This window comes from Cibotium barometz, chromosome 64 (assembly GCF_041138505.1).
Source record: "Cibotium barometz isolate CiBa-2024 chromosome 64, ASM4113850v1, whole genome shotgun sequence".
Lineage (NCBI taxonomy): Eukaryota > Viridiplantae > Streptophyta > Polypodiopsida > Cyatheales > Cibotiaceae > Cibotium > Cibotium barometz.
The window spans coordinates 11,556,502-11,571,486 of NC_141109.1; the positions used below are offsets into that span (position 1 = coordinate 11,556,502).

General features: G+C 46.1%; 1 protein-coding gene across 1 annotated transcript in view; it reads right to left on the minus strand.

Annotated features, from left to right (window-relative positions):
* Window positions 1-14,985, minus strand: part of LOC147603319 (Phospholipid/glycerol acyltransferase family protein) — a 44,746-nt gene that overhangs the window by 11,369 nt on the left and 18,392 nt on the right. The window contains exons 2-4 of the mRNA XM_086796851.1: window positions 12,776-12,900; window positions 12,439-12,524; window positions 12,007-12,144 (exon numbers count right to left, since the gene is read on the minus strand). Of these exons, the coding sequence (XP_086652977.1) occupies window positions 12,007-12,144; window positions 12,439-12,524; window positions 12,776-12,900 (349 nt within the window). The remainder of the gene's footprint in view (window positions 1-12,006; window positions 12,145-12,438; window positions 12,525-12,775; window positions 12,901-14,985) is intronic.

The following is a 14,985-nucleotide window of genomic DNA, read 5'->3' on the forward strand; positions in this document are numbered from 1 at the left end:
TCCCAGAAGACACAACAATTTGCCTTTGAAGTTCAGAAGGCCTCATTTCAACGAGATTTCATCGTCTCACCTTTATTGGGGTGTGACATGATCTTAGAAATTCAGTGGTTCCGTCAGTATGAGCCTATTCCCAATTGGGGGCAGGACACTTTTACTATTTGTAAAGGTTTTCCTGAGCCTGTCATGATTCGGGGGGATAGAAGCATTCTTGGCATCCCATTGATTTCACATCTCCAGGCCAGACGAGCTATCCGCAAGGGAGCAGAAGGAGCACTCCTTTATGTTCGTGCTCAAACAGCCCCTCCCTCATTAGTAGCATCCCTTACATCTTCAGTCCCTCAGTTAGCAAACCTCCTATCCAGACACCAGGACATTATGCTTAGGGACGACCTCCCGCCCAGGCTCCCACCCTCTCGCCTTGAGGACCATCACATTGATTTGGTCCCTGGATCAAATCCTCCTAGCAGGTTTCCCTATCGTCTTTCCAAGACTTTAGAGGGCGAGTTAGAAAAGCAGTTATCTGAGCTTCTCACCTATCCTATTTGTCCAAAAGGACACGTCTGCACGCCTTTGTGTAGACTACACGGCATTAAACAAACTCACTATCAAGAATAAGTTTCCTATGCCCAGGATAGAGTACATTTTGGAGCGTTTAGACGGTGCTAAGTTTTTCACTAAGATCGACCTCAGAGTGGTTACCATCAGGTCCGCATTTTTGAAGCTGACATTCCAAAAACAGCTTTTCGGACAGAGCATGGTCACTACGAGTTCGTAGTCATGCCTTTTGGGCTTACAAATGCACCCGCAACGTTCAATAAGATGATGTCCAGGATTTTCGCAGTCCACATTGGGAAGTGTGTTTTCATATTCCTTGATGACATACTAGTCTTCTCAGCCACTGCGGAGCAGCATGAGAAAGATGTGGAGAAAGTCTTGCAACTTTTGCGAGATAATCAGCTCTCCATAAACGCCAAAAAGTCTGTCTTTGGTGTTAAGGAAGTTCAGTATCTCGGCTACATCATCGGTTCCGATGGGATTAGACTGGACCCATCAAAGGTTCAGGAGATCTTAGATTGGGACATTCCTAAGACCGCCCAAGAAATCCGTTCATTCATAGGTCTTTGTCAGGCCTATAGTACCGATGTCCATCAGTTTTCTAACCTTGCAGCACCTCTTACCAACTTGCTCAAGGGGGTGAAGACTCGCAAGCAGAAAGTCTCAGTTACAGGTAAGGCACTTGATGCATTCCATGCACTCCAGAAAGCTGCCTCAGAAGCACCTGTATTAAAGTTAGCATCATGGGACGAACCTTTCGAGGTAATCACCGATGCTAGCAATGTAGCCATAGGTGCAGTCCTCCAGCAGGACAATAGACCCGTGGCATATTATAGCAGAAAGTTGGATGTCGCCGAAAAGAATTATTCGGTATATGACAAAGAGCTTTTGGGTGTGATTACAGCGCTCAAACATTGGAAGCCTTTTCTTTATGGACAGGCTTTCACAGTGAAAACAGACCACCAAGCACTTAAGTGGCTTCAGACTATGCCAAGTGTCCACTGGAGTGATCGACAAGCCAGGTGGAGTCAAATCTTCCAACAGTTTGGAGGTATGATTGAATACATCCCTGGTAAGCATAACCCAGTAGCAGATGCTCTCAGTCGAAAGTCCAGCATCCAGGCAATCCAAGAAGCTACCATTCTCGAAATCACGGGGAAGGACTTGGACAGTATGAAAGACCAATATGTCGACTCCCCTGAGTTTGGTACTCAGTATAGTTTGGCCCTCACTTCTGAGCCTGGCCACTATTCAGTACAGAACGGTTGGTTGTTCTACAAGAACCGTCTCTGTGTTACTCGGGAAAAGCGTTCTGCTCTTCTCCACGATGCCCATGACTCCTTAGTTGGTATCAACAGTACCCTCGAGAAATTAGAACGGTCCTTTTATTGGCCAAAGATGAGGCGTGATATCTATGCACATGTACAAGCCTGTAAGATTTGTCAAAAAGTCAAGGATCCCCATACAAAGAAGGCAGGTTTACTTCAACCTTTGCCTATCCCCGACGGACCTTTCATCGACATATCTATGGACTTTGTAGGGCCTCTATCAACATCCACTGGACCCCGTAACACTCAGTGTTTTACCATTGTGGATCGCTTTAGTAAATTCTGCATGCTCATCCCATGCAAGCATACAGCCACCCCACAGCCGAGGACGTAGCCCGTCTGTTTCTCAAGCATTGGTATCCAATTTGTGGTTTGCCTAGCACCATAACATCAGATAGAGATTCCAAGTTTACCTCGCATTTCTGGAGGGCATTATTTGAAAACTTCGGAACTAAGTTGCAGTTGTCTAGTGCATTCCATCCCAGACAGATGGCCAGACAGAAATTTATAACCAGTTGGCCTTTGATGTCCTCAAGTCATACTGTCATGACCAGTAGTCCAAATGGGAGCACTATCTTCCATTGGTCCAAGCTATCTTGAACGACACTCATTCATCTAGTGTCGGACGGACTCCATATGAAGCAGCCTTTGGTCGCCGTTTTTCTTCTCTTTTGACGAGAATGGTGTCTCCATCTTTAGAGGCTAATAAAACCACGGAAGCATTTTCCGAGATCATTGAGTCAGTCAAGGACCGCTTGACCAAAGCTCAGGAAGCATATAGCAGACAGGCAAATAAGTCTAGACGAGATGTCCACTTCAAGGAAGGGGATAGGGTCTATTTGCGTATCATGAAGCAGAGATTGAAACAAGTGGGCAAACGTTGTCCCAAGCTTTCATTCCGTAGTTTTGGCCCTTTTCCAATAGTTAAGAAGATAAGTGATGTCTCAATGAAGTTAAAGTTGTCTGCCAGTTGGACAATGCATGATGTTTTCCATGTTTCTTGGCTAAAACCATATGTTGGTCCAGAAGTGTTTGATGTTTCAGATGAACAGCAGCCAGACGTGGTAGACGAGGCAGAAGTTATTGAGCCTGAGCAGATCCTTCTTCATCGATGGAAGCATGGTTCCGGTCGACGGATTCGTCAGTTCTATACGAAATTTCGAGATCGAGGCACCCACGAAGCCGTTTGGCTCGACGAGGAGTTCTTCCAGGAGTACCCCCAGTTATTGGCGGACTACTTGGAAGCCATGAATCTGCCGCTTCAGGAGGGAATGTCACATGCACTCTGCACTCAATGCATGGTGACAAGATGGCTCATCATCAGAAGTGCAACAGTTGTACAGTTTTACAACCCAATAGGATGATATTAGTCGTACGCCGTGACCACCCCATTGTACATCCTCAGTCCAGGATAAGTCAGGCACGAGCTACGTAGGTCATTCCTCAGCCTTAGCGGGTCAGTCAGTCAGTCAAGTCCCTTAACCCACTTGGAGAGAATCATTCATGCATGTAGAGTCAGTAGAAGCCTTAGGGTTTGCATCAGAAAGCACTCTACATCTTGCATAATATGCATTCATATGCCTGTGCATCATTTAGAACATCCCAGAAGCCTTAGGAAATTTACTAGGATTTATCTGGTATTTTTCCCATATTTAATAGTATTTATTTAGCATTATTTGCATTATTGGGCATTTATAAATATAAACTTTATTAAATGAGCAACCTCCAGTTAGTATAAATAGGCTTGCATAGGGCTTAGTTATTCATTCAGTCTTCATTGTGCTAAGAGCTCTTCTCCTCAGCCCCAAGAGTATCATTGCCCTCAGCCCTAGACTAATCCAGCCCTTGGAGCTCATAAGCTTGCTTCTCCAGCCCCTTGAGAACCCCTTGCTTCAGTCAGTCCTAGGCGCCTGTCATCAGCATCCAATCAGCCTGCATTCAGCATCACTTCAGGCCTTGATTCAGCATACAGACCAGCCCCAGTTCAACGCCAGGTTTCAGCCAGCAGACCTGCGTTTCTGTCCAGCCGTACAGCAGCATACCTGCGTTTCTGTCCAGCAGCCTCAGAACACCTGCGTTTCTGTCCAGCAGCCTCAGTACACCTGCGTTTCAGTCCAGCAGCTTCCCTACAAGTCAGCGTTTCTGTCTACAGCAGTTCTCAGCCCTGAATCAGCAGTTTGCATCAGTATCCAGCCTTCTGTGCATCATCCATACATGCAGCAGTCATCTGGTGAAGGTAACACAGCATTCATAAGTGTTTACAGCATTCTAACATAGCGTAGAACAGTCCACCATCTTCTTTTCTCAGCCTCAGGTGTGCAGCCCTTCCTCATGCCCTTGGGAAGAGTGCATAGGCTCGAGATCAGGTCATCGAGGTGTTTCTACAGCCGTGTATAGATCAGCCAATCTCCGATCCTCCGAGATCTTGCGTTTGGCTTATCTACAGTCCACAGTCATTCTCTCTAAAGAAATAAAGCAAATACTATCTCGTTATCGGGATAGGGGGCCCTTCAGTGGGTAATTCGGGATAGGGGGCCCTTCAGCAGTGGGTAATTCGGGACCCAATCTGGTGTACAGTTCTCATCTCTCTCTCTCTCATCTCTTTAAAGTTTGAAGTATTGAAATAGATTGCTAAACTCACGAAACTCAGGATACAGAAGACGGTGTGAGCATTTGTGTGACAGGATCTTCCAATACAAAGACTTCCGCTGCATATCACACTGGGATTGGCAGTGTCGAGATTCGAAGGTGAGAGACCTGAAGGGCTAGCCCGCCACCTTCCTACTCATAAGCCATGACCACCTCCGCCTCAGTGGCCCAAGCGACAATGCCCCATGTAATAGTACGGGGAGAGGCCCTGTCCATAGTGAAGATGCGGAGAATCTGCTGCCAAACCTGCTCAGCCTTCGGGCAATCCCAAAGACAATGTCGCTGCTGAGACGCCTGGGCATGGCTACATCTCGAACATGCTGCTAGTCTACCGCCAATGGCCAACCACATGCCAACCGCCAAACTCCGATGGGCCAGCAACCACAAAAAAGAGGGTGATCTTCCGAGGTTGAAAATTGTGCCAGAGCCTCTTCTAGAAATCTGAGAGAAAGCCCAGTGAGAGGCCCTAAGACTAGGTCCCGTGCTCAAAGCTCCCCAGGATGCATGAGGCCGAGCCCCTAGCACTAGGTAAATGGATCAAGGAGTTCCAAATCAAGTGCTGTCGAAGATGCTGCTTAAAGGCTACCGAAACTGACTGCTGCTGGAGGGCCGGCCTAAGGTGATCCCAAGCTCATAATAGGCTGGCTACAAATCTATCTTCAAAAGTTGGGCTAAAGCCGCGGACCCACATCTCCATGAAGATCCATCTAGTGCTTTGCGGCCAAGGGGCCCCAGGCTCGGTGTACAGGCATATATCTTTGTTAAAATATAGAAACAAGAGCTAGAAACTGAAAACTAGAAGTGAAATAAAACAAGACTGAAAGACAAAGAGTTACCTTGAGATGAGTGTAAACAAGACACAAGCTAGATAGATTGCAATGATGTGACCCATGAATATATGGGCCAAAGTACAAGACATAGAGCAAGAGTGCTTATGGGATAATTGTAGAGGTGCCACATGGCACACACTCAAGACACAAAGACTCAACTGAGACTAGACAAATGTAGGCTAGGGAAATAGTACACCTAGTGTGCACTTATCTCCAACACCCTCCTTAAGTGGACACTAGGAGAAAGACTAGAAGACAGACATAAAGACCGATAGACTGAGAGACAAGACAGAAGACATGACAGACAAAGATCCTGAGACACCCCTCCTCAAGTGATATCCTCGTATGGGTCCACAAGGATAGGGACAAGATGGATCTAAAACAAGACACAGTCAGATTGATAGACAAATAGACAGACAGACAAGACTAGATAGACAGAAGACTGACTGTAGACAAACAGATGGACCTTGAAGACATCCCCTCCTCAAGGGCAATCTTTGCCTCTCGGGTAGGGACAAGAGAGAGGTCCTAAAGCAGAATGAGTAAGACATAGAACCCCTTGACCTACATCATCGGTGGTCAAAGTGGTAAACAAGAAAGATGAAGTAATCAGAAAGCCCACTCCTCATCATTTGAGGAATGTACAGCAAGATTTGCTGATGGAGATGCTGCAGCAATGTAATATGCGGAAGCTTCGGAGAAGGATCGATACTTCAAAACTCAGAAATCAGCATTCTTTTCGCGACGGAATTAACGCACAAACTGAAAGACGATGTGCAGAAAATAGAGAGAGAAGGGAGAGATGGAGAGGACACAATATTGGGTCCCAATTACCCTCTGTAGGGCCCCCACCACGGATGGTGTATTTGCTTTATTAGAATGATGTAAATCTGAAAACAAATACCGAAACTTGACCTTTTCTTGGCTGGAAAACCTGCCCTTGACCTTCAGTCCTTCACCCCTTTGCGTTAGCAACCTCTTGGCTGTCCTGGCCCTTGTTTGCTTGGAGCACTTGGTGAATTATGAGATGCCCTCATTGATTTCTTGGCTGGGCTTTTATACCCCCTTTTGCATCCAGTCGGCCAGCTTCAGGAAGCTCCACGACTAGGTCTTATTTAATAAAATGCTTTCACACTTTAATAAATGCTGGCCACTCTACGCCTACCTGCTGGACAGTTTCCAGGCTGCTGGGCACCATGCGCATGGGTGTGGGACTGCCCCCTACACTTGGCCGACTTGCTAGGTAGGGTTTCTAACCCTGTCGGCTGCCTGTCCAGCAGCCCTAGGGCTGGCCGACAGCCCTTCCAGCCCAAGCCATGGCTGGTGGGCACAGCCTGGGTCCTCCTGGCCCCTTGGGGGTGGTTCTACACCTCCCCCATGCCCACACTAAGAGTGCAAGTGCAAATCTTCGCACTGGGGTAGCCCTATGGGCTGGCCCCATCTCTACATGCAAACCTACATGCCTACAGAGGCCTGGCATCCAGTTGCAAACCAGATACACAGAACATCTGACATCATTCCAGAGGGAGACTCACAGCGCAGACTGGCACTGCTTCATGTGCAGGACAGTGCACACCTGACCTTGGACTTATGTGCAAGACAATGCACACCTGACCTCAGACGACTGAGATGGATTCCTGGCTGACTCGTCCCGGACTGGGCTCACATGGGACCAGTTCACCATCCCAGGTCCTGCACCTTCTGTACAGACATGTCTACGTGGCATCCAAGTGCGGGATGCACGTGACAAGCAACATGGGCTGAGGTAGATGCAGGGGCTGGTGTAGAGGTTTTAGAGTAGCAGTCCTTCTCCCGGTGATTATCACGGCCACAAATAGTGCATGGATGAGCCTTGAAGCAGTCCTTCTCCATATGATTAGTTTTTCCACAATGGGTGCAAGGCTTTCTTACCTTAGAACTTCCTTTCTTTGCTAAAAATGCAGTGTCAGTTACCTGTTGGGGTAAAGGCATTATGCCCACCCTTATAGTGTGTACAAGCCCATAAGTTATAGTACATAGTACACTTAGTACTTTTAATGTACTAAGTGCACTATGTGTACTAGTGCAATATACATGTGTGATAGGGGAGTCACACACACTCATTCCCATGAGTTGACTTATCCCCACAACTCTCTCTCTCTCTCTCTCTCCCTTGCTTCTCTGTGTATGTCTCTAACCCTAATTCTCTCTCCCATTGTTGTTGGGGTAAAGGCATTATGCAATATACATGTGTGATAGGGAGTCACACACTCAATATTATTGAGTTGACTTATCCCCACAACTCTCTCTCTCTCCCTCCTTCTCTGTGTATGTCTCCCACATGAAACCCTAATTAACTCTCCCATTCATTACCTTTTGTTGTTGAGTTCTTTCCTCTTCTTGGAGAGCATTGATGATACCTTCAAGAGTAGGATTATTGTGATACTTGAAGGTAGTGACAAGAGTAGCATAGGTGTCAGGTAAGCTTTTGAGAAGCACAGCAATAGCAATATCTTTGGAGATGGGGGACTTCACTGATACAAGCTGAACCATAAGACTGCGAAAATAATTGACATGAGAGGCTATAGTAGCTCCCTCCTGCATATGTAGATCAAAGAATGAGATCATAAGTGCAATCTTAGAGTTTTTAGAGCGGGGTCCAAAAAGGGTATCCAAAGTGATCCATGCTCGAGATGCAGACTGTATGTCGGAGATGTGATGAATGTAATCATCTCCAAGACCGAGCAAGATGATAGCATAGGCTTTGTCATTCTTGGCAGTGGGAGCATAAGTGATAACTTACTCAATGTCGGAATCTTCGGGAGCAGCATGGTGAACAACGTCCCAAAGACTTTCTTTCATAAGATGGCACTTGATTTTGATTTGCCAAGTATGAAAGTTGGACCCATTGAATTTGTCGATAGACATGAGAGAATGAGTAGAAGAGGCCATGTGGGAAGGTCTTACCTCTTGCTAAAATGCAAGGGCAGTATCTATTCCCTTACAAGATTGCAGAAATGAATGAAAGAAGAGATCCAAACTGTTTTTAGAAGCCGGCTCTCTCACCACTTGTCAAGGCCATAGCATGTGACAGCCCATCGAAGCATGAGGAACTAGCAGTTTGCAGATATGAGGATAAGAAAAGGACTGACCAGCAAACTGAAGGAGACAATGCAGACTCTTCAAGAGGAAGCGATGGCAGAATTGAATGCAGCAAATAACTCGTTAACAGGAGGAAAGTCGATCTGCAGCTGCCTCTTGATGATGCGCACCCTTGAGTCGATGAAGAAGGCAGCCAAAGGAGAGCTGCAACAGTACAGCGGGCTGTAGCAGTTCCAATATGACGGGCAGCAGCAGCTACTGGAAAACAGGCCGGAACAGGGCGGACAGCAAGAAAGTGGGCGGACAGAAAGTTCAGGCCGGTGGGCCTGTTCAGAATGTGAATAGGCTGGTCCTAAAAGCTGAGCGCAGCTAGGGAGATGGTGGCCTGAAGCTATGCTGGGCAACACAGGGCAGGAGCAGCCTGCTCTAATACCATGTTAAAATATAGAAACAAGAGCTTGAAACTGAAAACTAGAAGTGAAATAAAACAAGACTGAAAGACAAAGAGTTACCTTGAGATGAGTGTAGACAAGACACAAGCTAGATAGATTGCAATGATGTGACCCATGAATATATGGGCCAAAGTACAAGACATAGAGCAAGAGTGCTTATGGGATAATTGTAGAGGTGCCACATGGCACACACTCAAGACACAAAGACTCAACTGAGACTAGACAAATGTAGACTAGGGAAATAGTACACCTAGTGTGCACTTATCTCCAACAATCTTGACCAAGAGGAAATCGTTCCATGAATCGCCACCTAGAAGTCGTCCTCAAACAACCAACTTGCCCACCAACAGGGCACGGCTCTGAATGGCGGGGTCAATGATGCCCAAGATCCCTCTATGGCGCGGCTGTATGATCACTCTCCAAGCCACCTTGGCCAGGCGGGCCTCCCATCGTTGCCAACCCATAGAAAATTGTGGATCAACCGCTGAACCTGACCGATGCAGGATCGGGAGAGAAGGCCCAGCAAGCAGTAATATACCACATGGTGGCAAGAAGAACCTGGTTCACCACCACGACTCAGCCGGCTAAGGAAAGCCTTGCTGAACTTCAATATAGACGCTTCTTCCGAATGCTCAAAAGAAGAGGGGCTAACTACTGCTCTGGGGAGATATCGACGTCCACCTAGCATCCAAGATAACGGACTGGAGTGCCCCTCGGGATCCACTAGAAAGCCTCAATTGGACACTAAGTTGAGGCGGTGGAGAGCCAACCCAAAATCCATACAACTTGTGCTAGTTGATCTGTGCTCCTAATGCGCGACAGAAGATCTCTATCGCCTCTGCAAATCTCTGAAGATTCTCCACATCTCTGGATAAGTATGCTGCTGTGTCATCTGCGAACTTTGAGTCTAGCAACTCCTAAGTACGGATGGGGGGAGACAGTCGCTGGAGGCCAATCTCCTAAGCTGAGAGAAAACTGCTCATGGCCTCGGCGACAAATAGGGTGCTAGAGCACAGCCCTGCCGGCCGAGCGAGAAAGAGGAAATCTATCGCCTCTAGCTCCCTGAATGAGAACCTAACTGTGAGAGGCCGAGTAAAGTCCAGAAACACCACGGATCCACTCCTTCAGAAAACGCATCAGGTACATTGTGCCCTACAGAAAACCCCAATTAACTCTATCATAGGCTTTCTCGAAATCTAGGAGGAGCACGATGAGATCTTGCTGCCACATCCTGGCCAAAGCTATCGCCTCCCAAAAAGTGAAGATGTCCCAAATGCTCCAATCCTGAACAAAAATTGTCTGAGTATCATGAATCAAGTCGGGGAGGAAGGGCTGAAGTCTCCTCCGGCTGATGGCCTTGACCAAAATCTTGTAGGCGGCCTTGAGGAGGGTGATAGGTCTCCACTGCCGATTCTCCAATCTGTCACCACCCTCCTTAGGAATCAAGTGAATCAGACCCTCTGAAAGCCTCTCTGGCATGGCACCTGTGGTCATAATCTTGTTGAAGGCTGCTCAAAGGCTGCTTTCCATGAGATCTCAGTGACGAAGAAAAAAGAAGACTAGAAGCCCATCCGCTCCCGGGCATTTGTCCCTAAGAAGAGCCGTCAAGGCCTCTGCTAGCTCCTCAATTGTGAAGGGAGTGAATAGGAAAGTCAGGAGAGCGGGGGAAACCACCTCTCTCATGGGCCGCCAGATCCACTCTCGCGCATCCACCACCTGTGAGGATAATGGGATAATGGGGCACCCGTGAGAAGGTTCTGTGGCTATGGCTCTCACATGGGGGAGGGTCAGAAACGATAGATCCATCCTGGCCTCACAACCTGCGGATACCATCTCTCCACCTGTGGGGGCCTGCAATCTCAAAGAAATCCCCAATGACTCTCTTTCCAGCCTAGGTCCAGAAGGAAGCTCTGGAATGGTATCTGTACTCCACCCTCCGCTCCTCTATGGACCTGAGCACTGTACTGGCAGCAGCCAGCTGACCCTCAATCCACAGGCTATCTGGGGAGCTCTCTTGAAATCGCTGAAGAGAAGCAAGTCCCCAGCTAATGCCCCTCTCCTGCTCACGGAATCCAGCCAGTCTGCTCTGTGCTGCCTCCTGCAGTAAACTACTAATCTCGCCAAGGCCTGCATCCAAGGTGCCTGCGGCCGGCAGAACCTGAGAGAAAATCCAGCCCCTCCCATATCTGCTCTATCCTGCTGCATATCTTGGAGTCCTGTATGAGGCCAGCTCTACAGGAAATCTTGGTGGCCCCAACTGCTGATGGCTATGGTGTAGCAAGGAAGCTTCAAGCAATGCAACAGGCCTGATGGTTGATTTAGACCTTGGCTGTTAAGGTCCAACCATTAGGTGGAGACCTTAGAGGATGTCAAGAGACTTTAGAGGATACAACAGGCCCAATGATTGCTTTTAACCTTGACCATAAAGGTCCAAGCATTAGGTGGAGACCTTGGAGGATGTGAGGCCTTAGAGGATGCAACAGGCCCAATGGTTGCTTTAGACCTTGGCTGTTAAGATCCAACCATTAGGTGGAGAACTTAGAGGATGTGAAGAGACATTTTGATATGAGCCAACAATAATGAGCTCACTGGAAGATCAACAGTGAATATAACGGACAATTCCAAATTTACCAGCTTGAAGTCAGTCCAATAATAATTATGATACTCCCAATCACAATAGCAGCTAAAATTACGCTATTTCTAACTCAATAGAGGGGCCACACTGTATCCTCAGATGTATTTTTTCTTTACTCATGGAAGGATCTTGTCTTATGATTAGAAAATAAAGGCTTGGCAAGGAGACAGCCCATTGCCAATCAAAGTTCACAAATTCAACCTAAACTAAACTTAGCAAGGTGACTGCTTGATGACAATCAATGCATAGGATTAGGTCAATTCTTAGCCACTACAAAGACACTGGTTAAAAATAATAATAAAGAGATTTCAAACATTTCAATGACAAACCATTCTCATAAGCCTTGTTTGTAAACCTCATCAAAAAGAACTACTAATTTGAAATGGTAAAATAGTTAAGAGATTATGAATATAAAATCAAAAGTGTCAAAGCCTCTTCTCAAGAACCAGAAGAAGAAATAATTCTTATTCCCTTACTTTCTCAAAACCACTGTGACATATGGGCAAAACTATGGGAGAAACCGTCGCCCTAGCTATCAAGCTTGCAGTTCCCCACTTAAGTCGGCGGATAGGACCATTTTCTTGGGATATTTTGCCTTCAGGAAAAGTGTGCAGCTGAAAGCAAAAAAACAAATCAACCATCAGCGTGATTACTTTTTACTCCATGTCTCATCAATTATCAGCCAATCTGCCAAAGGGCACAAAGCCTTGTTTAGTTAGCACATGTCCACGAATGTCAACACAAGCAACCAGGAGCCAGTAAAGAAAGAGTGTCTACGTTTACATGCTATGGGATGGTTCATGTCTAGCATTCCTTTCCTAGCAAACCAAGAGGTCAAACTATGCAAGCCGTCAGGTTGACATACATATGGCATGCAAAGATAAGTCAAACAATGCGAATATACTTACCCACTCACCCTCATTAAGTCTATCAAGAGCTTCATACATGTGGGGTTGATAGATTCCAGCGCCCCGTATAATGGGGATGCACTTGCCTGCATGCCCAAAGCACAGCAACATGTTAGATGGCTTGGTTGCTTAGGACTGGCATTTAATGGTTGGGTGAATTCTTTTTAATTAATCAATTAAAAAAACGAATAAGGTATGCACACGTTTGGAGGGGTGATCAGAGCTAGCATAGCAAAAAGTCCGTACAAATGTGCACGCACACGTGCGTAGGCACACACCCACACACACAAAGGAAGAGAGATGTATGGGATGATGTTGATACTTTAGAAGTCCTGACCCAGTCGGAAGAAGTACGAAAAGATTGGGTTAGTGAAGCAGATGTCATCTGCAGCTAGAGTCCAACGAGCCAGCTTTGAGTCACTTGTAAAACCTTTTATTCCCCACATCAAAGGATCATCAAGCCTGCAAGAAAAGAAACATTGCATCAACAATGAAGCAACTACAGCTATGATGATACACAAAATAATCGAGGTCAGTAATGGAGTCATCACGCCTGCAAGCAAGGAGGCAAAAACCACAAGGAACAGAGAATATGAAGACAAAGGGATAATACAAAACAAAAATAAACCTTTCATTCAAAAACTGTCAATCAAGGGATTTTGGAGTCCACAAACAAGGAAAAGATGCCAACAAGACATCAAAAATCAAGAAGACAACAAGACGCATGATGATAAGCTATATATACATTGATAAGATTGTAATACATCCTTGCATTTATTTAACAACAAAGAAACACAAACAAGGAAAACAGTAGAAAAAGTTTTGCAAAGAATGCAAGGACATCAAGAAATTTTGATAGAATAACTACTAAAACAAGACACTAAACTAGTCTATAAAAATAGGAGAGCGAAAGAGCCTTCGTAAGCCAAGCCATACTTGTGATCTCATCTCGGTCAGTATCATATCTAATCTAAAGAGGTGATTTGTCACGTGCATCCCGCACTTGTATGCCTAGGACATGACTCTAAAGGATAAGTGCAAGCCATGTGGCTAGTCAACTGGTCCCTTGTGAGCCCTTGTCCAATACATGTCAGCCAGTGTGCCACCACAAGAATGTCAAGATCATGTGTGCACGTCCAACACAGGTCAAGTCATGCTTGTTCTACACACTAATGTAACCCTCTTGAATGATGTATGGATGTTCCAAGCACTAATTAGGCTTGTAGCCAGGTGTACGGGCATCATTCATAGTCAAATGGGTCAGGCATCATTGACACTGGTCGGGCTCAATGGGTTACCATCATGATTGGCAAGGATTGTGTGTGCTTTCTAAACGTATATGCTCCAAATGCCGATGCACGCAAAGCCACCTTCTGGAGTATAGTTCGCCAGTCCCTTCCACAGGCCGACTTTTGGCGTATGGGTGGGGACTTTAACATGATACAGTAGACTCAGAGGAGGCATGGCTACAGTTTCTGGCTCAGAGTACTCTACATGGGCGGAGTTGATCCTGGCTCTTAGTTGGTGGTAGCTTGTGTAACATGCAGCGGAAGTATTCGTAATTAAGGATCCTGTCACACAAGTCTCACACCGCCTACTATATCCTGAGTTTCGCGAGTTTAGCAATCCACTTTTATGACTTCAAGCTTTTAAGAGATTTAGAGAGAGAGAGAGAGAGAGATAGAAACTATACACCAAATTGGGTCCCAAATTACCCACCACTTAAGGGCCCCCTACCCCGTTACCGGAATAGTATTTGCTTTATTACTTTGAAGAGAATGACTTTGGACTGACGACAAGCCAAACGCAAGATCTCGGAGAACCAAGAGTTGGGCTGAACTGTACACGGCTGTAGAAGCACCAATAATGACCGATCTCGAGCCTATGTATTCTTCCCAATGGAATGAGGGAAGGCTCCAAATCAAAGGCTGAGGTATGGACTATTTGGGACTGTTCTAAGCTATGTATGAATGCTGAAAATGAATGAATGTATGTTGGTTACCTTCACCGAAGTGTGAGAGCAAAACGATGATGATATGAATGCTGAAAACTGGTTCTATGCAGAAAACCCAGGTCTTCTGATGGGCTGAATGCTGGGAACTGATGCGTTTTGTTGATGGAGGCTGAGTGCACATGCGTAGATGCTCTCTACAAACACATTTACATGCACGTGCACATACACACCCCCTTCTAAGCACGCGTGCTCACACATAATGCACATGCACACTCCCTAAAAAATATAGCACTTACATGTTCACCCACACTTGCACACATGTTGTACAAATGCCATCACCTACACATGCGTGTACCCACACGCCCTCCACACTTTCACGCATGTGTACACGCTTGCTAAAATGGCAACAAGAATGTTAGAACTTGATTGTAGGAGAAAGGGCAAATGAGGAATGCCTAATACTGACCAAGGAATATTGGAACTTGAGTTCAATAAGAGAACTAACTTGGGAACTATTAGAACACTAAAATGAGCTTGTTCAGTAAAATAAAGTAGCATAATTAAAAAGATCAAAAAAGCGAGGTGTGAGACTG